Source organism: Odocoileus virginianus, chromosome 18, assembly GCF_023699985.2.
Source record: "Odocoileus virginianus isolate 20LAN1187 ecotype Illinois chromosome 18, Ovbor_1.2, whole genome shotgun sequence".
NCBI classification, from domain to species: Eukaryota; Metazoa; Chordata; class Mammalia; order Artiodactyla; family Cervidae; genus Odocoileus; species Odocoileus virginianus.
In genome coordinates, this window is record NC_069691.1 from 29,200,617 (window position 1) to 29,225,504 (window position 24,888).

Below are 24,888 nucleotides of genomic sequence, written 5' to 3' on the forward strand. Positions count from 1 at the left end.
TTATAGGGAGAAATACTTATATGTTCAAAAAGAAACATTTAGAAGACTCTTTATAGCAGCATTGGAATAAGACAAAAAAAATTAAAAATCCAAGAAAATAATCCAAATGTTCACTAACAAGAGAATAGATATATATATAAAGAGAGATATATCTTACAATGTCTTACAATGTCTTGTAATTGTAATGGCTGTCTTACAATGTCTTGTAATGGTAATATTTTACAATGTCTTACAATGACATATCAAGCTGACCTTTAAAAAAACATAAAATACTGCCACATGCAACAACTATGTATTCCACTCAAATACATAGTGGAAAAAAAGTCTGGTCACCAAAGCTTACTTATATAGTAATGATGACAGCATTTTTGTAATCATTTTAGGAAATATCCTAATATTGTATTAGTAGACTATTGCACACATAACAAAATATAAAAATAAATTTTAAAAAATAACATTTTAGATTTACAAACATAAATCTTAATAACCACGGCTTGATAAGGTTGTAATAAATCATGTTGGTGGTCTTAACAAGAGGCTATACACAGGAAATCCTTATTCTTTTTATCTTGTAGACATAGCCTTGGTTGGCTTTTTGTTTGTACCATATACCCAAGTCCTTTATATAGGTTTCTGGACAATTTTCTGACTGAAAGTCAAATAGGACAGCTAACCCTGATCACAAATTCTGATAACTTTTGCATAGTAATTATGCATTTCAAACTAAAGATTATCCTGAAGACCAATTTCACATGTATGAGTGTTCAGAGAAAAATTTCTTTTGAAATACATGAATCTATTACCCTAAGTGCCATTAACTTAAGACTTCTTGCAGAGACTGCAGGAAAAGTAAGCTATTCAGTGGTCATTTTCTAAATATTACATGTAGCAGTGACCCTGGGATCCTTTGCCACAGAGATGGAGATGAACACCCACATATTGAAGGTAAGGGAGTTGGAGTACCCAAGTGTCAATGCCAGCAGGCAATGGCAAGTGAGTTGTTGCAATATTACCTGATGCTTTTTCTACTACAATTATTCTCTCTGGACACATTAAAAACAGCAGTGTCTGTTTGCAAGATGAAGCATAATCAAAAGCTACCATCAGGTACAAACACTAGCCTAGCCCTTTATCACTAAGAAAGAGGTAAATAATCTCATTTCATCCTTTAAAGATACATTGCCAAAGGAAAAAATAAAGTTCTCTGCAATGAAAACAAAAGCTCTCTAATTTCTCTGATTTGTATTCCAAATTCATGGCTCTGACCTTTTCTTAAAACTTTAAGCATCACAAGGAAATCAGTGGGAAGGCAATCATGTGCTATCCAAATACTTAAAGGGCAGAAAAACTCACTGAAGTGAAAAAGGATTAGTAAAGGGTAGAAAAGAGGACTGGCCCCTCCCAGTTGGGGTGCACTGATTTGGGATTAGCTATCAGACAGAAAACCCACAAGCAATTAAAAGTTCTGACATCAGGGAACAAGCAAATATAAAACACTCAACTCTAAGCGAGGTTCAGCAGAGAATGCCTTCAGGAGTTCAAGGTACTGGAGAGAAACTCTATGGGGAGTGGGTGGATTTCCACCAAAACTCCATCAGAATATGGGGGACTTGAAGTCTTGGAAACTAACTTGCTAGAAATCTGCCCCCAATTCTTCTTTCAGCTCCATGGGTAAATGTAATTAATGGTGCTGACCTGTTAATGAATATTTTTGGTAAATGACATCCATGAGAAGTACTTTTTATATAAATAGAAATTAAAATGAAGAAAATTAAATGACTAGGACTGGGGATTTAATTACATAGATATTATACCTGTCAAATTTTTAAAGGTAAATTACTATTTTTATCATTTTTGTAATGTCATCTTACAGACATGAAAAGCATTTTGAAGGTGTGTTGGGAAGGGCCTCATGCCATTTATAATGGTACAAAAAAACTTGCATGATTTCATTTTGCTATTTTCTTTTCAGCTTGATTTTTACCTATGTGCCTCGGTCTCTACACAGAGGGCTGCAACCCAGAAGCTGTCCTGCATTCTTGCTTCAAGCAGAATGAAATCTCCTACACTCCTCTCTCTGGGTTACACGTTCCTGGTCCTGCGTTTTTTCCAGCAGGCCTGGGCTCAGTTCCCAAGAGAGTGCGCCACCACCGAGGCTCTGAGGAATGGGGTGTGCTGCCCAGACCTGTCCCCACTGTCTGGGCCCGGGTCTGACCGCTGCGGTTTCTCATCGGGGAGGGGCAGATGTGAGGTGGTGACCGCCGACTCCCGGCCCCACAGCCCCCAGTACCCGCACGATGGCAGAGATGACCGAGAGGGCTGGCCCACACGCTTCTTCAACAGGACATGCCAGTGCAACGGCAATTTCTCAGGACACAACTGTGGAACCTGCCGCCCTGGCTGGGGAGGGGCTGCCTGTGACCAGAGTGTTCTCACAGGTAAGTGGAGACTGAACATGCACAGTCCTGCATGGAACTCAACACATTTAATATTGTAGACCTTTGAATCAGTTGAGGTTTAAGAACTCCTAGATACCATAAAGCTTAAGCCTTACTTTTCATAGCTGAGGAAACTGAGGCTTAGAGAAGCTAAGAAATGTATTTAAGGAGTTGAAGTTGAAGCTCAGGTCTTCTAACTAATAACATTTCTTTTCAAAAGATTTGTTGAGCGATGCCTTTATAACAGGAACAATGCTAGATGTTTATGACCAGACCTTTCAGTAACTTTGCAAGGTAGTTAGGTTAATTGTAAATACATATTGGAGCTCAGAAAGGTCAACTCCATGTAACTGGTATGTGGGAAACCTGGAGTTCACACTGAGATCTGTCCAGCTCTAATCCATAAGCTTCTTGCACAGCCCTTGCTGACCACAAAGACGTTTCCCACTCTGATGGTCAAGTTCAGCCATTCTACAGGGTGAGCCTGGCCTGCAGCCTAAACAATAAATGACAGAGATTTAAATAGTAGCAGCTGGCAATACTGGATTGTTCTATTTGTGCCAAACATGAGACCAAGAGTTTCACAGAACCCTTACTGAGCTTTCTGTTTTAAATTTACATTATTGTGTTAGTTTCAGGTGGAATGCAAAGTGATTCAGTTATACATATCTATTTCTTTCAGATCTTTCCCTTAGAGATTATTAGAAAAGATTGAGTATGGCTCCCCATACTATACAGTATATATTTGTTGGTTATCTATTTCACATATAGTAGTGTGTACATGTTAGTCCCAGACTCCTAATTTATCCCTCCCACCTACCCCTTTGGTAGTCATAAATTTGTCCTCTATGTCTGTGGTGAGTCTTGATTATGAACCAGGCTCTGATCCAAGTGCTTTTTATGTGTGTCCTCTTTAATCGTTACAATTCTATAAAGCAGGCATTTCTACACATACTTTACAGATGAAAAACTGATGCTTAGAGAAATATGTGCCAAGTAACAGAATTAGACTCTGGTCCTAACCACTATGCTAAACCACGTACTATGTTTTTGCAAAATTTATGGTATTAAAAGGTAGAAAATTACAAGAAATATGCAAATAGTGAGCAGAAATCTACAACAAGATCATAGAATCATAAAGTCCATGGTAAGATTAAGGAAAGCTCTTACTCTGTATAGAGTAAGTTGGAGAAAGAGGGAGGAGATCAGAGAGAGAAAGCAGACATGAAGAAGGGATTTTAACGAGGGATGTTTTTAAAGTATAAAATGATGTGAGCACAGATGCAAATTATCATTCAGGGCTAAGTGGGACATGGGGTTAGAAGATGATTGAGTATTCTCTATCCATGCTCACATGGCAGATGCCTTCACATTTTAATTTTATGTCCCTAAAGTCAGGAGAAACCTACTGGACTTAAGTACAGAAGAAAAGAACCGCTTTGTCCGGGCTCTGGATATGGCAAAGCGCACCACTCATCCTCACTTTGTCATTGCCACCAGGAGGTCAGAAGAAATATTGGGGCCAGATGGCAACACACCGCAGTTTGAGAACATTTCCATTTATAACTACTTTGTTTGGACACATTACTACTCAGTCAAAAAGACTTTCCTGGGAGCAGGACAGGAAAGCTTTGGTGAAGTGGATTTCTCTCATGAGGGACCAGCATTTCTCACCTGGCACAGGTACCACCTGCTGCAGCTGGAGAGAGACATGCAGGTATGCATGAGGCATGGCCACATTCATGTCCTTTACAAACAGGTCAACTTGTTTGTAAGCCATTCATTCACTGTGTCCCGAATGATCAAAGTAGGCGATGACAAAGCGATTTCACGTTATTAACCTGCCTTTGGCGTTCTGTTAAGTCTCTCCCTATGCTAATCACTTCCTTATTAATTAATCTTTATCCTTTTCGAGGTGAAAAGAAAGTCACATCAACGGTCAGGAAGCCAAATGAGGTATTTGTAGGTGTGAATTAAAGCACTGGACATAGTCTACAGCTCTGTCATTGAAAAAATGACCCTCATATAGTTTGCAATATAGGACTCTCACTTGATCTGTCTCCCTTCTGAAATGTAAACCAATAGCCCCTCCTGGTTTGAATGAGGAAAGTGTATATGACTTTTCAGTTTTCTAAGTTCCAAATGTATAGCTCATTTTATAAGTTGATGATTTTATATGATATATATAGGGTTTAAACTACAAAAATAATGCTTTTCATTTAAATTGGCATATTCTAATTGAACTCCTGTGTTTCCATGTTCTCTACCACTTTGAGGCTTACAGCAGAAACCTACTAACAATATCCACTAGGTCAGACATCATTTTAATCTAAAGACATTGGCTTTTTTAGAATGAAGTGAACGTAAACAGTTATTTCCAGTTTATTTTTAATCAGATAAACTAAAATCACATTAAAGTAGCTGTTAAGATACTTTCTTATTGTCTCTTTTACTATTTGTTCTATTTTAAGAAAAGCATTGTCATTTTCAAACGACTTTAAATTTTTTTCATTATTGAAGTACAGCTGATTTCGACATTGTATTAATTTCTGCTATACAGCAACATGATTCAGTTATATTGGTTTGGCCAAAAATTTTGGTTGGGTTTTTTAGTAAGATGTTATAGACAAAACCACACAAATGGTTTGACCATCCTAACACATATCTATGCTCTTTTTTATATTTTTTCCATTATGGTGTAGGGTATTGAATATAGGTCTCTGTGCTACACAGTAGGACTCTGTTTTTACCCATTTCATATATAATAGTTTACTACTGTCAATTACAAACTAATTCTTAACCCCTTTAATAGTCTTAGAACTCAACTAGGAAATCGACAAGTTGAATTTGTTTTCTAGGTGAAATAAGAGCAATAATTCCCTCCTCACAGATTAAAATCTAAAAATATCTGAGGGCAGGAAAAAATATCTGAGGGCAGACTCAAGTATTGATTTGCAGTACGCTTAGGCCCAGCATTATCCAAGAAAATAAATGGTTAGGAGGGAGAGATTTAAAGCACTAAAATACAGAAAAAAATATTCATATGTACGTAGCCCATCCGTATGCAGTTTGAGAGTGATTAAATGAACTCAGCTGCTACTCTGAACTTCATATTTTATAGCTCTGATTTCACATAAGACATTTAGTAGATTATGAGTAGATAAATCTGTCATTTGTAATCAACTCCAGATCTTCCTGCCTTCAAGTCATTTTCCCACGAGTGCATCAAAATGAAAGGGCAGGTGGAAAGTATCTAAAAGCTTCAATTGTGCCTGTGTAAACTTCAACCTCTATGACTTACATTTTTAAAACCCAACTGCACAAGGGATCCAACAAATTATAATCTAAATGTAATGCACAGTTGAAATGCCACATGAATATGCTCCAGCTCCCAAATGCCAGTTGCTGAACCACAAACTGACTTTTAATGATCCCTTAGAAGCTGTCACTAATCTTTGTGAACCAGAACAATGACTGCTCAACAAGGCCTCTAAAGCCCTGGAGATCAATAACGAGGGATGCACTGGAAAGCTTTTGACCCTCTAAAATACCCCAAGGACAAGGAAATGCTTCCTAGAAAGGGTTTAAGAGTAAAAAAGCAGAAAAGTACTAAATGTTTGCAAGGTGAGATTAAACAATGGCAATCCCTACATTTATCCCACACTCTAAATATAGTTCCCCAAAGGCCTAAAGGAATGAGAAATAATAAGTACAATAAATATATCTTTAAAGGAACCCAATAAAATAAGCATGTGATCTTGAGTCCAGCATTTTTTATTTGTTGAGATCAGCTCTAAATGGGAACTAGGTCCCTGGTCTAAAGAACAGCGTGCTCAGAAAAATATTCAGCTTCTGTTAAGCATTTCCTGTCTATATTGGTTTCTGGCAAAGGCCTGAGTCTTCATAGTTTAGATTCTGAAGCAGAGGTCTCTAAGTAAAATACCAGGCAGATAAGGCTAATTTGAAAGAAGCCTCTGTAGTGTGTGGCCAAAATAGAATCTAATGCCTAAAGTCGACTCAGTTAAATTAAAAAACAGAAATGAAATAAAAAGCACTGCTTCACATAATATATCTCAAGGCTGGGTCTAGCTCCAGACAAGAGTTCGTGCTGCTCCAATTAGAGGTAGGAAAATGGAAGGAAGTGAAAATGTCAAAGAGTAGAAGTTATTGTTGATGATTTTTAGTATAGCCAACTTGCCTGAAAAAGAAGAGACAACTCTCCAAAGCATTTGCAGAAACTTCTGTGTAATGAATTGAGTTTCACTCCCTCTAGTGCCTAAGTGACTTCTTGTAGTAAATCAAGAGCTTTGTTAAATAAGGTATCTAAGTCCGCTAGCCCTGCAGACACCATTGACACTAACTAGTTCCCAAGTAGCTGAGAAAACTAATAGTAGCAGACTGCCAGGGAGTAAACCAAGAAAGGGAGAATTTTAAACAAAAGCTGAGAATGCTAACAGAGTTTCTGTGATCCAGGAAATGTTGCAGGATCCTTCTTTCTCCCTCCCTTACTGGAATTTTGCCACTGGGAAGAACACCTGCGACATTTGCACCGATGACTTGATGGGATCAAGAAGCAACTTTGATTCCACTCTTATAAGCCCGAACTCTGTCTTTTCTCAATGGCGAGTAGTCTGCGAATCCTTGGAAGATTATGATACCCTGGGAACTCTTTGCAACAGTAAGTTCCAAATGACAACTAGGATTTGGAATTCCCTATTAGATAAACAGATTAAATGTGCTGCCAGAAGGCCCTTCATTTATTAAGGACTTCAGACTAAAGTTCACTTTTATTATAGAGAATGGATGAACAGATATTCACTAAGTACCTAGGATAGTCCAGGCAATCTGGGGTGCTCCAGGGAAAAAAGAAAGTGCCTATACATTTTTCCATTGCTTTTTCTGAACAACTTGGTTGGTGCATTGCTTGCTTTCTTATTTGGGAAATGTCTATTTGTACTAGTTAATCCTCTTAGTAAGCCCAGCGCTGCTTTGTGGTCATGTGTCTTGTGCTGGAATTTCACAAAAATGTGTCCCTAGGAAGTGTGAAATCTGCATAAAGAGATGGAAGTACCTTGGGAGTAAAAAATACACATTTAATAATAATAATTGTTGTATAAGGGTTACTATTGTTTTGTTATTATATTATTTTTACTATTATGTCACTTTGATTTCCAACCTTCTGACTTAAGATTAACAAAGAGAATGCTTAACCAACTGTCCTACTGTCCTTTCTCCAGTGGTCTGAATGCCCTCTGCCATAGGTCATGTTTCTGTCTTTTGTGGAACAGTTCCTGTGAAGCTGTCTGTTCTCTTCCTTGGATCTTATCTTTACCATCTCCCTTGATATTAACACAAGGTCTTAATTATCAGAGTCTTTCTATCTCACTTTGTTTTTCTTCTTCAGACATGTCTAAATATTTTGAATTTTTGTTCTTCCCTATAAAAACTAGAATTATTGAAATTTATTTTTTTCATTATTGTACTCATAACATTTATTCTGCACATATTTTTAAGCACCAAATATTAAATTACATTGTAAACTTAGAATATTTTAAATAGAACAACAAAATTAAGTAGATTTTTTTACCATTAGATTATTTAGCTGTATATAAGAATAAGAGAAGTAACCATATATAAAACTTTATCCTATATAAGTATAAAATTAGAATTTTTATTTGATGAAATGAGGTGAAATTGAGGATTGGTGTATATTTAGGTACCAAAACATTCATCTTTCCCTGTGACTTTTTTTTCTTTAATTTGCTTGCACATGGACAACTTCTGTCATTGCACCTAGGAACTTACTATGGATTAAAGTCCTGTGGGATTGCCATGCAGGAATGAATGAAAAGTTCAGAGTGTCTGAAGTAGAAAGTAGATTTGAGAAGTATTATGAAGGAAAAGAGCATGTCTTTCATATGATGAATCAAAAACAGTTTAGTGGCTGGATAGTTTAGTGGCTGGAAGAATATCAGGTGTCAATAAATAACTCTTTGGTGGTGGTTTAGTCACTAAGTCATGTCCAACTCTTGCGATCCCATGGACAGAGAAGCCTGATTCTCTGTCCACGGGACAACTCCAGGCAAGAATACTGGAGTGGGTTGCCACTTCCTTCTCCAAAATAACTCGTTAGTGTACCGAATTTGGTGCATTCGTGGTAAAAGGAGAGAGACCGTCTAGAAAGCATATGAGAACATAAGCATGGAAGCTTCGCTCTAAAGATGTACATGTATGCATGTCCTGTAAAAGATGATCAGTGAAACCACAGGGATGGATAATTTTATCAGAGAAGAAAAGTAGAGGGAGGAAAGAATTATTTTGAGGATTAAATATTTTATCAAAGCATTTGGCATCATATCAGACACGTTAATGGGTGTTCAATAAAATGTTATTTTTCCTTTGTTCTTTCATGGGCCTAATAAATAAAATAGTTCTGATCTAACTTCTTATATTTCCTGCCATCGACTACCCTCTTCCATTGCCACATACTCCAGGCTAGCTGTTCACCTAACAGTCTCTCTCATACAAATCAACCTTATCTTTTCATAAGTCAACATACACCAAACAACTATTTAGCTTCAATTATATGCCATCTACTGGATCAAAACTGGAGGACATACTGGTGATCAAGAACAGTTTGTGCTCTAATGGGGCTTATATTATGCACAGAAAAAAGCCTGTCATCCTTTATTATTATCTCTGCTTAAAAATGCTTGACTTGTAAATTTTTTCTTATTTCACCTCTGGCAATTTTCCTCAGATCTTCAGGACTCTGCAAATCTGTCTACCCAATGAAGTCTTCCTGAAGCTGTCCAATTGGGAAGAATTAGTATTCTCTCTCTTTTTTTTCTCTCTCTCTCCTTCTGTCCCTCCCTCCTTTCCCTATTTCTTTCTCTCCCTGCCTGTCTCCCCAAAGGCATCTTTATATTCCTAGGGATATATATTATCCCTAGTATAGCAGCCCTTTGTTTACCTGTTTATCTTACTGACCTTCAAAACTTTTATTTTTCACATTAATTGCTGAAAAGTATGTGTTGATTGAAATATAGATCACTTCCCAAAGAGAGTTAAGGTTGTTTTAACATTATTTCTTTGAAAGCTTGAAACAAACAACATTCAAGACCAAAATTTCATTAAGTGTGAAATATGGATTTCAGTGTAGAATTTTGGTTTATGAGATCATATTCACAAAATTTAATCTTCCACGGAACTTCTCTTTTAATGTGTTCTCTTGAAAAAAGAGATTTAACATATACTGATATGCTAATAACATTATACTGATTTAACAAATACAAGGACCTCTGTTTTTACGATCATCTTTTTCTTCAGATGATACTGTGTATCACATATTTTCCCTATTCACAGAAGTTGGACATGATAACCTAGGTTTTATCACTTTAATACCACAGAATATGCATTAAAAAATTTTTCTCTTCTACAAAGGAAAACCTGTCTTTCTGTGTTCAAGACCCCATGTATACAAATTTAATAAGGAAAGCTAAGATCTCTAGATATTCCATACGTGTTAACATACCCCATCTTTTTCCCAGGCACTGAGGGTGGGCCAATTAAGAGAAACCCTGCTGGAAATGTGGCCAGACCAATGGTGCAACGTCTTCCTGAACCACAGGATGTCGCTCAGTGCTTGGAAGTTGGTTCATTTGACACACCTCCTTTTTATTCTAACTCTACAAACAGCTTCCGAAACACAGTGGAAGGCAAGTAAACAAAACCAGTGCTCTGAAATGATCTAGTTGTCACTGGAAAAATTCAAGTGCTCAAATTAAATCTCTTTAAAAAAAAAAAAACCTTTGAATGTCATATGGATCCTGTGAGTTTATATGAATAGGGCTGCCTATCATGATATAGTCACAGTCCTCTGCCCAATAGAAGAACTTTCTTAAGAAAAGTGTAGGCCCTGAAACTTTTTATCACAGGAAAATCCCTTGGAAAGGATCCTCCATTTTCTTAAAATACCTAAAAGGTATTTAAACTCAAATTTCTGTTAGATGGCTGGCCAATATGGGTATAACTATATCAAATTCTACTGTAGGCAAATAATATTCAAGACTTGGAGATATTAATTTTTTTCTTAAAAAAAAAAGTCCTGAACATCCAATAGGTGACATCAAATAAAAAGTCTGCTTTGGGTGTACGTATTATTGAGGTATCATCCTGAAAGTTTTTTTAAGATCTATCAAAAATCAAACTAACATCTAGAGATATTTAATTTGATTTTCTTTAAATAATTCAAGTATTTTAAAGTTGAGAGATCAAGTCCAAAGAAGTGAAAAGATATCCAGCTAGTTAGTAACAGAGCACAGATTCAAATCAAAAATTTCTAAGTCCTCTAAAAATTTTATGTCATTTATAATTATTTTATAAAAAACTTTTATACCTCTAAATTATTCACGACACGTTAAAGTCTTAAAAGAACAGAATCATGTTTAACTTTATTATAAACTTGTTCTTGTCAAATTTTACCTTAAATACAGTATTGTACATGTTAGACCACCCTCCCCTCCAACCAAAAAAGGGAATAGATCTCTCTTTACCTTGATCTAAGATACTTGATATATAGATATGATAATTAATTTCAATTATCTCCCTTTTTATCATCAAAATTAGGTGCCATTCTTTCCTATCTTTATGTGAATTTTAATAACTACATATGAATACACTGACTTGGAGTTTCCTCAATAATCACCATATTTTGATTAAGCTGGTATTTTTATAAACTAATGCTGTAAGTAGTGATTCTGTAAAGAATGTAAGAATATGAGTGTATTTTATTGGTGCCCAATCAAAAGACAAATTATACTGATTTCCAGACAGAATGTACAAAAAGGTTAGCGCCTACCATGTACAATGTAAGCAATCTTTAAATGTTTTATAAGTCAAAAAATAATGGAATAAACATATAAAAAAATAATGAATAAATGAATGAGTAGTTATAATTACACTACTGACTTAATGCATTTCAAATTCTAATATTGCTTTTATAATACACAGGCATACCCTGCTCTCCCACCTCTGGTCTTCAAGCTAACTGCACACTCATAACTCCATCCCACATCAGAGATTCCCTACTTTGGTTTGTGATCTATCCATGTCTTCTCCCTAATATGCTTACATGAACAATATGTGATGAGAGTATATATGGGAAGTATATGTGTTATACATGACATATATACTATATGAGAAATGTATATATTATATGTAATAGGTATGCAATATGTGGGTTATATATAAATGGGGATATGTACAATGTACGGCTTCCCAGGTGGTAAAGAATCTTCCCAGTGGTAAAGAATCTGTCTGCCAACACAGGAGACGTGGGAGGCACAGGTTTAATTCCTAGGTCAGGAAGATTCCCTCAAGAAGAAAATGGCAAGCCAGTCTAGTAAGTTTGCCTGGACAATCCCATGGACAGAGGAACCTGGAGGGCTACCATCCATGGGGGTCTCAAAGAGTCAGATGCAACTGAGCATACATGCACGTAAACAAAACACACATGAAATACATGTAGTGCATAATATGGAAATGTTTTTGGAGAAGATATAAATATATAAATGTGTGTGTATATATATAGAATAGAGAGCATCCTCAAAAGTTCTATAAATGTTTTGACAGCAGTCTTTTCAGATATTTAAAACTAGTACAGAGATGATAAAAAATAAAAGCTCTGAGAAATTCTAACTTCTCCACAGAAATAATTTTCTAAAAATACACATGCTGACAGTCTGAAGGAGTAAGGCAGGAGACTAAAGTAACATCTGGCAATTTAGGTTCAGGGCAATCAGAGCAGTGTTCTCCCAATTGTATCAGCAGTTTTTATAGAAGCTAGAGATTTCCACTGTCTTTATCTCCATGTAGACCAATGTTAGCCTTGTCAAAATAGAGTGCTGTATATATTTTGACTGGTATCCTTTGGAGGTCATTATTTTTAACCTAGAGGCTACACTTAGAATGTCATGCCACTAGCTTCAAACTAACCTAGCTCTTACTACAGCAAACAAATGTCACCACCCATAGGTACAGAGAAGCAGTGCTATTACACTAAGGTAAAAATTGGCCTGACAAGCTCAGGAAAAAATTGTTTCCCAATGTAATTACTGCTTTGGACTTAAAAAGTCAGATATTTATAATGGATTTTATTATTCTCTTATTTTTATATCTAGGTTACAGTGATCCCACAGGAAGGTATGACCCTGCTGTGCGAAGCCTTCACAATTTGGCTCATCTATTCCTGAATGGAACAGGGGGACAAACTCATTTATCTCCCAATGATCCTATTTTTGTCCTCCTACATACATTCACTGATGCAGTATTTGATGAATGGCTGAGGCGATACAATGCTGGTGAGACTCTTTCACATGCTTTTTGCAAACTCAGCAAACAAGACTGTTCGATGGCATAGTTATCACTTTAGGCTAAGAACTTGACATATTTAAACTACGCTTTACAATAGGATAAAATAATTCTAATATTTAGCTATTTCCAAATATTTTAAACCACTCTGAAAAGGCAGATAAGAAGTCTCTCAGTATAGTAATAAAAAGATGACTTATTAATATCCACTAGGACTAAAAACTAATCCCTTCACCTCTTTACCATGTAAAGATGACTACCATGTTTCCCCAATTTTTCTTTCTCATATCTTCCAATGAACATCCTCATTGCTTTTCGTATGGATGTGAAAACCTGAAAGAGCTCTTCTTTGATACCCCAAAGACAGAAAAATTATACTCATAAACCACAGTTCTGATTTTTATTACTTTACAGCCTCTCACAAATGGAAATTTTATTCAACTTGAAAAGTTAATGCTGGTTTTTATATCATACCATAGAACATCTCTTTTAAGTTCACTTTAATGCATTCTTTAAAATGCTATTTAGAGGCTACTTTCTCTTCACTCAGCTGAGAGGGTTATATTACTATTCAAACTATGGATGTGCTTTTACTGGTTAAAACATCATAAATTTTCACATTTAAAAGTGTTCTAAATTTTGGCTCATGCACCTTTATCTCATCAAGGACATATACATAATATTGGAGATTATCTACTGATTCATTTATTCATTCAGCCACCTCTTACTTCTGTTGCTCATGTGTATGTGTGTGTATGTGCTTGTGAGAGAGAGAGAAAATACAGTAGTAGATTCTAATCTAACCTGATTTGGACTATTAATTGATGAGTTGGTCAAAAGAGTTTGTTTCAACTGAAAACCATTTAAGAAATAAATAGCCTAAATATAAACATTTATCTACTTATTAATCTTCTGTGAAGTCATTGTTTGGAGTTCCACCTGATTTTTCATGTGTATTTATATACATACATGCAACCATAATGAATTATCTGTAACTTGCATTGTCTGTTTCTTTAAAGTGAAACAAGAAATCCACAACCCTTGTGATGCTGAGTACAGTATTATCCTAAAATTTTCAGTTGCCCACTCCTAATTCTATAGCAGTGTTATAGCCATTCGCTCTTATAAATCTTTCCAAAGCAGTCCATTTATTTATTATGAAAACATCCTTCTCTTTTTATATTTACAACTATCAGTTTATGCATGTTTTATTATACTACTTTTATTTTAATAACAATTAACTCGAATTAATAGGTTTATGGATGAACAAAACACATTTTTATTAGACATGTACTTCTGATAACAAGATAGCAATGTATAAGCTGACAACAAACATATGTAAATAGATACAGTGTATGGGGGAGAGATTCTTTGTAGACAAGTGATATTAGGAAAGGGGCTAGGGAGGACTGTGTAAATAGATAAAGAAAGATGGTCCTAAGAAAGGAACAAAGGAGCCACAGTTGCTGGACCAGAGTAGGGAGGGGGATGAAAAATGGAGGGAGATGACAAGGTCAGAGGAAACACTGGAGCAGATCCTTAAAGGCATGGGATTTAACTCAGAGACGGGGAGCCATGGAAGGATCTGATATAGGGAAGTAACACTGCAATGCAATTGTTACTTTTATTAGTCTTCTTTTCCTCCATTTATTTTAATGGACATAACTTTTTGATGCAGCTGAAACAACTGAGTTGAGGCTGATTCAGTAAAGAAAAAATAGGAAGCCTAAAAAATTATCTGTTATTAGCTTTAATATCTAACTTTAATAAATAATTAGTATGAGTGCTTTGAGGTCAGGAATCCTATCTTTGGTTCAATGCTATAGCTCATGTGCCTAGGTCAGTGCCTGGCATGAGGAGGAACACAATAGACTTTAATGGATACATACTTAATCATCATTAATTCAGAGTACATTTGAAATCATTAAATTTTAAAGTAATTAAATTTAAGGTTACAAAAATATAAACACTACCTGCCATTTCTATGATCAATGTTTCTTTAGAGTAGATGTTAAAAAACTTTCCTATGCTTCACAGTATTGCAGTGACTGTCCAGGTAATATACTTCTTGCAATCAGAAAACCTAATACTTAACTAGCCTTCTCACATATTTCAGCTCTTCTAAACATATTCCCACTAATGTCTTGCCCAAACCCACTTCCAATTCTGGTTTTGTGACATTTCACTTAGCATTTAATTATACCAACATAAATATAAACAACAACAATAAAGAAAGATTTTTTGCCACAAAGAGCATCACTCCTTTTATCTCTGATAACAAAAACGCACTAATAACATAAATGCCTATGATTTGTATTTAAGTAGAAAGATGAAAGGTAGCAAGAAACAAATAGTATTATAGGACCTTGATTCAAAATATTAAATGCTTTTTGATAACAGAGTAAGAACCCAGGGAATAAGCTCACATTTATTGCTCTAATTAAACAGAAAAAATGAAAAGTGCTAAACAGAAATATGCATAGTCAAGGACAAACCTCCATCAGATACACTGCCTCCTAAATTTAAACAATAGATGATGCTACAGCAAATTACAGGTTCCATCTTTCTTTAGCTTTGAAAAGTAAGTTTAATGAATTTTACTGAAAATAATCTCTGTAATTTAAAAGTAAAACAACTAGTGATTATCATAGATAAGAAAATACTAAAACTTTCTTACTTCTAAACTTTCTTTTTATATTGGATGACATGGTACTATTGTACTCAAAGCGTTTGAGCTCTGCTTCATGCAATTCCCAATTCTGCTGTCATAATTTTTTATGTTGTTATTCAGTATAAAATATGAAAGAACTTTTATTGTTATCCTTGAACATTTTAAGTCACCTTCAGAACATAATAATATATTGATACAACCTGATTATGTCTATTAACAAGGTGTCTTTGACATATTTTAGATATATCCACATTTCCACTGGAAAATGCCCCTATTGGACATAACAGACAATACAATATGGTACCATTTTGGCCTCCAATTACCAACATAGAAATGTTTGTTACTGCTACAGACAACCTGGGCTATACTTACGAAGTTCAATGGCCAAGTGAGTACTGAAAATGTATTTTTACTGTGGAAATTTCCAAATCAAACTTGTTACCTTTAAGTAATCTCAGTTTTCTGAGATAAAGTAACCCACAGCTTTCACTATGATTAAATAGTTTCATTTGAATTTTTATTTGGGGATAAAGAGAATGAATTTAAAATTTGTTGGGACCCCATTCTGACCTGGTTGAGCTGGTTACAAAGCACACTATTTCATTTAATACTTACAACCCTCTGAGGAAGGTATTAAAATCCTCATTTTACAAATAAGGAAGATGGGATGAGAGTAATTACCAAAGATCACCTTCCTAGAAGCACAGAGAATGAATTTTGAGCTTAGCTCTGTAAAATATACCCTGTGTAATATACTCTTATTTTTCTACTACGTGAATGTGCTTCCAGTTGTTTATCTTAAAAGAGATGAAATGAGACACTCTGAGCTGTTTTTTGAGAGGTTGTGAAATTCAAAATCTCCTGGTTTAATTTTAAATCCTTTTCTTAACCAAGGCAATGGGGTACAGTGGAGGAGCACAGGATTTGGATCCTGAAAGATCTGGGCTCCAAAACCAGCTCCACCGCCTACTAACCAAATGACCTTGGGCAAGTGATTTAAACACTAAGCCATCATCTCCTCACCTTCAGAACAGATAATAACTATCCCAATAGGATGCAGTCATTATGAGAAATTGGGGAGTGCTTTGAAGATGCCAGGTGCTATAAAAGGCAATGTGGCCAATAAAAATTAAATACGAGGATTTTTGTCAAGTGCCTGGAACAATGCCTACAATTAGGGTATCCAATTTTGGCAATGATTTTACTATTTATTTTTTGCTCTCATTTTATTTTCAAACAGGTCGGAGTTTTAGTATTTCTGAGATTGTCACCATGGCAGTAGTGGCTGCATTATTACTGGTTGCAGTCATTTTTGCAGGCGCTTCTTGTTTGATTCGTGCCAGAAGCAACATGGATGAAGCAAATCAGCCTCTCCTTACTGATCAGTATCAACACTACATTGAAGAATATGAAAGAATCCATAATCCTAATCAGTCTGTGGTCTAATGACAAGTGTAAATTCTCATATGCATCTGAATCATAAAACCACATGCTTAGAAAATAATAGGTTGAGTTACTAACTATATTTTTTTTTACTCTGTTACTTCCTTCCTCGTGCATGTGCATATCGGAATTACAATCTCCAGATATTATTTTCCAGAACTGGGGAAAGTCACAATCTTTTCAATGGTTTCTATTTTTCAGTTCTACTTAAAAAAAAGTGTTCGGGCCGGGAGGGTGGCGGGGGGGGACACTTCCCTGGTGGCTCAGCTGGTAAAGAATCTGCCTGCAATGCTGGAGACCTGGGTTCAATCCCTAGGTTGGGAAGATCCCCTGGAGAAGGGAAAGACTATCCACTCCAGTATTCTGGCCTGGAGAATTCCAGGGATTACAGTCCATGGGATCTCAAAGAGTCAGATATTAGTGAGCAACTTTCACTTTAAAATGGTAGGTTGTACCAATTCCATGGTATTTAAACAAATAGAAAGATTTGGGGCATGTTTTAAAATTTTAAAGATCAACAAAATGACAATCTAAATGAGTTGCTGTACTTTGTTTATATTGTAAAGAAAAACCATGATTAATAGTAAACTGATTAAAATACATGAGTAGGACACAAATGGACTTATTTATGAAGGAGAAACAGACTCACAGACCTAGAAAACAAACATAGTCACCAAAGCGGAAAGAGAACAGGGAAAGGGTACATTAGGAAGTGCAATTAACAGACACCAACTACCATATAAAAAAACAGATAAACAACAGGGTCCTACTGTATAGCATGGGGAACTATACTCAATATCCTATAATAAACTATGATGGAAAAGAATATGAAAAATAATATATGTATATAACTGAATCACTTTGCTGTAGACCAGAAACTAACACTGTAAGTAAACTATACTTCAATAAAAGCTTTTTAAAAAATGACTTGGCATTTCTACAATGTTAAGATGTAAATACATTTCCATTCCTTGGCAGTGCCCATCACATATAAAGGAAACTACATTTGTAGTTTAAATTAATCATGTGACATTATAAATGGGATCCTAATTAACTTTTTAAAATTGATCTTCCTCTTAAGGTTCAAGGCCACAGCAAAATCACAATCTTTGTCACACTTTGGAGAGGTAAAAGCTTTACTTTGTAAAAAGAAAGTTAATAGTGCCTGTACTAGAACTGTGTTCTTCTATCTATTCAATGACAGAAGAACTACCCATCCGTGTTTCACCTCCCACTTCCTCTTAGAGGCCCACAAGGAGGCACAAAGGAAGAGAAAATGCATCATTGTGCTCTACAAGTAACATCAGTTCATTTTGTTTGATTCAAATATCACTGTCTCTCATTTAGCAGCCTGCTATATATTTTCAAAAAAATATTACTCCACAAGTCCCTCATTGTACAATTCCGCGAGAATGTCATTTGTTAATATCTTCCTATCTTTTAACAAATTATTTTTTCTCTTTTTGATCTTGTATTACCAAAATTATATTCCCAATGAAGAGCTCTTATAGGCTAGTTATAAAGGGCAAACATTTTAATTAAAATGAAATTTTAAAAAGAAATTATATCAATAATAATCAGGCACTATAGAAAATAGGTAGTCTGACATTCCCATCTCAATAAACAGACACAAGACTAAAATTATATACATCTGATTGGTTATTGTTTTTCCCTATATTAAACAATCTTCAGGCTATGTATACAAGATATTCAAAATGTGTTAGCAAAAGAGAATGTATATAATAATAGCATTGCTCTAACTTTCAAAGAGCATTACTCAGTTGGTCCCTGCAAATACATTTTGACTTATTAAAACATTATATATGCAAAGCTTTTCAGAAAATGATTTTATAATGTAAGATTTATTAATATTTTATATAAACATCAATGAAACTGAATTCTTCACTTCATATTTTTTGAGCTTTATTGAGTACTCATTTATAGACATGTATTAAGCACACACTATGGATTTGAGGAAGGGAAAGTCAAGAACATACATTGAGATGATATTTGACTTGGGTCTTAAGAATACCAATGACTTTGCCAAACTTTAGAGTGTGTGTTAGGTGCTCATTCATGTCCGACTCTTTGCAACCCCATGGACTGCAGGCGGCCAGGCTCCTCTGTCCATAGAATTCTCCAGGCAAGAATACTAGAGTGGGTAGGCATTCCCTTCTCCAGGGGATCTTCCCAACCCAGGGACTGAACCCAGATCTCCTCTATTGCAGGCAGATTCTTTACTGTCTGAGCCACCAGAGGAGCCAGATATTAAAGTAGAGAAAGGCATTCCATGTGGAAGTGAGACCATGAGCAAAGTCACAGGAATTTGAAAGAACATGGAACATTCAGAAATATAAAGCAGGTCAGTGTGGTTGGAGCACAGTTTTCATGGAGGGGAGTAGAGAGAGAAATTGGGAATAAAGCCAGTCATATGTGCAATACTATGAAATTTGGAATTCATTCTATCTGTCACAAAACATAAGCATTAAATCTAAGAAATCTTAAGTCTTAAAAGAGAACTATACCCATTATCTTGATAATTTTACCCTAAATGTGCTGCTTTATTTTTCTTTTACTCAAGGACTTGTTTCCATTTATTTACAGCTCTGTAAGACCTTAGGACTTATCTTGATCACGTGGCCATTTACTCTTCCTTTAATATGCTGTATTATTTACTACAAATAATACTTTTTTGCAATCTTGGAGATTTTCCATTGTTCTCAGTCCTCCAGTCCACTTATAAAACATCGTAAATGAAATTATAATGCACTCACTGGAAAGTACATTGCACACCACTTAAATCCAGTTTCCTGATGCATAAGCAGCCACTGCATGCCAATGCCACAAACTGAGCTGAGCTTTACAGTCTAAACAGAGTGAGTAAAAGTGCCTGATTAAACCTTCCTATAAGATCGAGAATGAAAAGCTATTACTTTTGTGTCCCTCTGAAGTTATGTTCTGTCTTCTTTCCTACAAGCAGATCTCAGAGGTGGTGCTCACTTACATCTCCATATAATCTTTAAAACTGGAGGCAGAGGAAAAGATCTGTCTAGTAAAATAACTGTTCCACGGACTGGTTATAAGACAGCTGTTCTGAGCTCAGTCCTTGAAGACCAAATAATATCATGTATTTTGTTCTTTGCCATTTCCTAGTCAAAATTGTCACACAAGCAACCAACCAATGGAAGATCAAATTGGGTAGAGAGAGATAATATGAACTTTAAAAAAATAATAGTAATAAAAATAAAAAAGAAATAAAATATTTAAATATATTAACAAACCAAGAACAGAGCTTGAAATGTAAAAGATGACATTTAAAAGGAATAATGCAAAGTCTCACACTTTGAAAGCATAATCAAAAAATTAAACGGGATTAAAAGACAGAAACTAACAGGAGAGTTTAGTGAATTTCAAGGTCAATATAAGGCAATAGTGCAATGTAACCAATAAAGGTGCTATGTGATTGACAAAGAAGAAAGAAATACTATGGAAGTGCTATGGTATTTTGCTTCATTAGCACAGAAACAGAAATCTGTGGTCACATCTGGAATATTTATTTGACTTAAAGTCCATGGTTTAAGAGGAACATTGACAAACTGGAACATGTTCATTTAAGTGATACAATGATACAATCACTAGTCCAAGACAGACACTTGGAACTCACCTTTGAATTCTACCAATTCTACTGATCCCCACATCCATTGAATTCATAATGTTGTTAATACAGCCAGTATCTATTGACCACTATATCCTGGGCACTGAACCCATCATCTAAGACAAAGGTGCTCAATTGGTAAGCAATTTACGCTCAGGAGACAGCTGAGGGCTGGGGAGCCACAGACACCTAGTGGGTATAGGCCAGGGGTGCTACTGAACATCCAACAATGCACAAAACAAATCAAATTATCCAGTCAAAATAATATACACATCCAGTCCAAACTGTCAATAGTACTGAAGTAAAGAAGACTTGATCTAAGGCTACAAGTATAAACAAATTTCATAATGCTCATAGCCTCGCAGAGCTTGGGATCTAGTGAAAGAAACTGACAAAACCTAGGCACTCTTTTAGGAATGCATTATTTTCTCACAACTAGGAAGCTTGAAAGACAGCCCAAGGTAAGTAAAAGAGCACAATGCTGCCTTCAGGAGGACAGGCTCTTTATAACTTAATGTGTAGGTTTTACCTTTTTACTTTTACTATCAATACTGTAAAATGGCTACTACATCTTTGGACTTTATCCCACATAGAAATCTTTTTTTATTTGGAAATGAATATCATCCCAAATTCTGCCTATATCATATTAGAAGTTTATCACATGGAAGGAAAATATAGAAAACTGAAGGAGTTTTTGTTGCTGTTGATTTTGGTTGTGGTTTATGCTTTGGTTGGTTACTATCCTGAATAATATCAGAAACCTAACTGTAAGGAATAGAGGGAGAGGAACTGGAATTGTGGCAGCTGGGAGTATTGCCACAAGAACAGATAAACAAGCAATCAAGATACTTAACAATTGTAGAAGAAGGAAAGAAACACACAGTGTGCTTTATTTAAAAAAATCTGGTGGGGGGGGTTGCATCTAATTTAGATGAGTGATTCAAGATGAGTTAAAGAATTAAGCTGAAACCTGGAGGATGAGAAAATTGCTGGAAAAGTTAATTGAACAGGCTATGATAAAAGCTGAATCCTCATTAGCCACAATAGCATGTTAAAACATGCTACCTCTAAATTTTTTTAAAGGGAAGAAGTTTAACTATGCTCTTTAGAAATAAGGAGGCAAAATCAGAAGACTCAACTTGAAGAGCTGAAAATGACTGTATCTAGGAAGTATGAGTTGTATGTGGGAAAGACTGGAGCAAAGGGACTTTTATAGTCCTTCATGAAACTTGACTTTTTTAAAGGAAATTTAAAAGAAAAGAGGGACTTCTATTTTGAAATCTTGGTAAAGAATGACCGCCACTAAGCAGAAATTTATTCTTATTTTCCCCTATGAAATAGGAAGCTTCAGACTTTTAATTTGAGAAAGAGTTTAAGAACAAACAATGAATAAAATCTGTCATGGCTTTCAAATGGAAACTATAGCAAAATGAGTAAGACAGGTTATCAATCAGATTAAGTAAATTACACATGGAAATATACTCTTGTATTTTTTATGTGGACTTCAAAACAGATCTTCTGACACGTGCTAAAATCTACTTCTGCAGTGTTCTTTCCTGCTAGTCTTTGGATTTGGTCAGACTTTCATTAAAGTGAAAGTCACTCAGTTGTGTCTGACTCTTTGCTATTCCATGGACTATCCATGGAATTCTCAAGGCCAGAATACTGGAGTGGGTAGCCTATCCCTTTTCCAAGGGATCTTCCTGACCCAGGAATCAAACCAGAGTCTCCTGCACTTCAGGCAGATTCTTTACCAACTGAGCTATCAAGGAAGTTCATTGCATCTGCTAAAAACTGAACAGACTCTTACCACATGGTGGCAGCTTTGAACACATTTCAAAATGTTGATAATGGACATCAAATGTTTCCAACTGAACAGTGAAGACATCTGTTCTTTCTCTTCTGGTTTAAAAGATAAATGTTCATGTGATCCCTGAAAGGCAGAAGAAATGCAGTTTTTCATTTTGGTGGAAAAATGCCCTGTGAGATTAATGATCTCCACATGGCTGAAATTCCCAACTGACTTATAATGACAAAAAGAAAAAAAAATGTGTCTTCTTATCGACTAGAACTCTTGTATACATTATCCTCCTTCATCACGATCACTTATCATGAGGCCCTTCTGGGCCACAAAATGAAGAGTGAGTGGCAGATCACCCAAATGGTTTCACATACAATATATGATTATGCCAGTACCAAAGACGCTGATAATTTGTGACAAGGGTGAAAGGGCTAGTCTGCTATGGGAATCAGCTCCACTCAGCCACTGAGACTACACATAATGAAAGGCATGGCTAACTTTGCAAATGTACACCTTAAAGCTGTGAAAGAAAAATGAGCCTACTAGAAAGCTAAAAAGAGTACCAATTCATTTTACCTTACTTTGAAAAGAACCCAACCTAGACAACAGATGCAAAAATACAATGACCTCCTGCATAGTCTCCTACATTTAACAACTGTCAATACTTTGTGCATTTTTGTCACTCTATTTTCATATTACCCATTTATATATTATGATCAATATTTTCTTGGACAAAGTTGAAAGCTAAGTAGTATATACCATGACCAACATTTGTCCCTATTTCTGTGTGTCCCCTAAGAAGAATGGCATCCTCTTATATAACTACAATCCAATTGTCAATTTCAGGAAATTTAACATGGATTCAACACAATATTCCAATATATATTCCATAGGAAATTGTTCCAAAAGTCTCTTAGAGTAATTTCTTCAAATAACCAATTTAATACTTAAAACAAGAAATACTATATTTAGTATGATATAAGAATGTTAAATACATGAGGAAAACTTATTTAAATCAAGTTGAGTGAAACTAAGTAAACCCAAAGAGTAGAAAAAAAGTGGGGAACTGCTACTAAATTCTTTTTTAGAAAAGTACTCAACATCTGATTGAAATAGGTGAATTAAACGACGAAATCTGAACCCAGACAGCCCTAGGAAGGCCTTGTGTCTCTTCTATTTATTAGCAATATGTCATTGAGCAGGTTGCATTACTTTTCTGTGCCACAGTTTTGTTATCTGTAATAGAAGGGCAGTTTTTTGTGTTTTTTTTTTTCAAAATAAAAAAATTTAGGACATTAAAACCGACTTTATATGGTAAGTACATTTCCCAGTGGCTGGAATGCAGTAGGTGCTTAATAAATTTTATCTTTCATTCCTAGCATCTTGAAAACTTAAACTCTTCCCAACAACCTCCCTAAAACTAGTTCAGCAAAAAAGAATTTCTGCTCCAAAGTTAAACTTCATGGTTCACGATGCCATGTTGCCCACTGGTTTCCAACTGAACGCTCTCATCCCACTGCCGTCAAGGGGCATGTCACAGCTAATTATCTGTCATCACGCCCTGTTGCATAGGCAGTGCCCTGCCTGCTGCTGCTGGGACCTCGTTGCTGTCTGTGGATTCATTTGCATTGTCTCCGGAGTGTCTCTGCTCTGTACGGATCACGCAGAATGAAGCCCAGGGGCCAGCTAGCTGGCCCATCTGAATTGCGGAGCATATCTAAAGCCCCTCCTCATTAGTTAGTGAGTAATGTGGGGGATGTTCGCTGGTTCACACACCCTGGCAGTGTAAACGGTCATCTGCTGCCTCATCTGCTTTTCCGCGTCTGGGGTGCAGGACCAGATCGGCTGAGGAACTTTGCTAGCACTTATGCAAATAGCTATGGGAGTTCCTGGGTTTGGCAGCATTTCCTTTCCGAAGCCTCATTTGTGGCTGTGCCGTCTGCCTCTTTTGTGCTTCCACATTTTTGTGAGGAGACCTCAGAATACATCTCTCCCATGTTCATGTTGTATTTCTGTCAGTACATTTAATCCACCCTGTTTAATGACTGTGATGTGTCTGTTTAAACCCTGAAAGAACATATTTTTAAGATACAATCAGATTAGATATAACTAGTTTTCCAAATTAAATTTAGATTTAAAGTGCATAAATAAAATGTTAATGAATGTATAGACATACAGCAATGAGTCCAAAACTGTTAGGCATGCACATATAATATATAATGTATAATATATAATTATTAATATATTAATATACAAATACTAATATATTTTATAATATATACAAATATTAATATAATAATATAATATATAATACAATAATTTCATTCCAATACTGTATTCTTCCAAATACATTACATCATACATACAAATTTTTAAAATTATTTTCAACCAACTTCATAGTGTGACTGTGGAATCAGCAACAGCACATTAGTAAATGACAAAGATATAATTTAATCTTGATACAAATTCTTATTCCATTAATGAAGTTTCTCAACTTTTCTTCTTTTCT

At 35.6% G+C, this 24,888-nt stretch overlaps 1 protein-coding gene across 1 annotated transcript; it reads left to right on the plus strand.

The window, feature by feature from the left end:
• Window positions 1-1,410: 1,410 nt before the first annotated feature.
• TYRP1 (tyrosinase related protein 1) lies at window positions 1,411-19,364 on the plus strand. The gene is made up of 8 exons (XM_070480508.1): window positions 1,411-1,543; window positions 1,973-2,438; window positions 3,833-4,155; window positions 6,912-7,116; window positions 9,989-10,156; window positions 12,620-12,799; window positions 15,722-15,868; window positions 16,721-19,364. Exons 2-8 carry the CDS (start codon window positions 2,054-2,056, stop codon window positions 16,924-16,926), a joined length of 1,614 nt encoding a protein of 537 aa, XP_070336609.1. The 5' UTR covers window positions 1,411-1,543; window positions 1,973-2,053; the 3' UTR covers window positions 16,927-19,364.
• The last annotated feature ends 5,524 nt before the right edge of the window (window positions 19,365-24,888 follow it).

Bases quoted from the DNA above. Each gene is read 5' to 3' on its own strand.
- TYRP1 (XM_070480508.1), top strand. From the start codon at position 2,054: ATGAAATCTCCTACACTCCTCTCTCTGGGTTACACGTTCCTGGTCCTG. The intron at 7,117-9,988 runs GTAAGTTCCAAA...TCTTTTTCCCAG, and splicing joins CCTGGGAACTCTTTGCAACA to GCACTGAGGGTGGGCCAATT. The intron at 15,869-16,720 runs GTGAGTACTGAA...ATTTTCAAACAG, and splicing joins TTACGAAGTTCAATGGCCAA to GTCGGAGTTTTAGTATTTCT.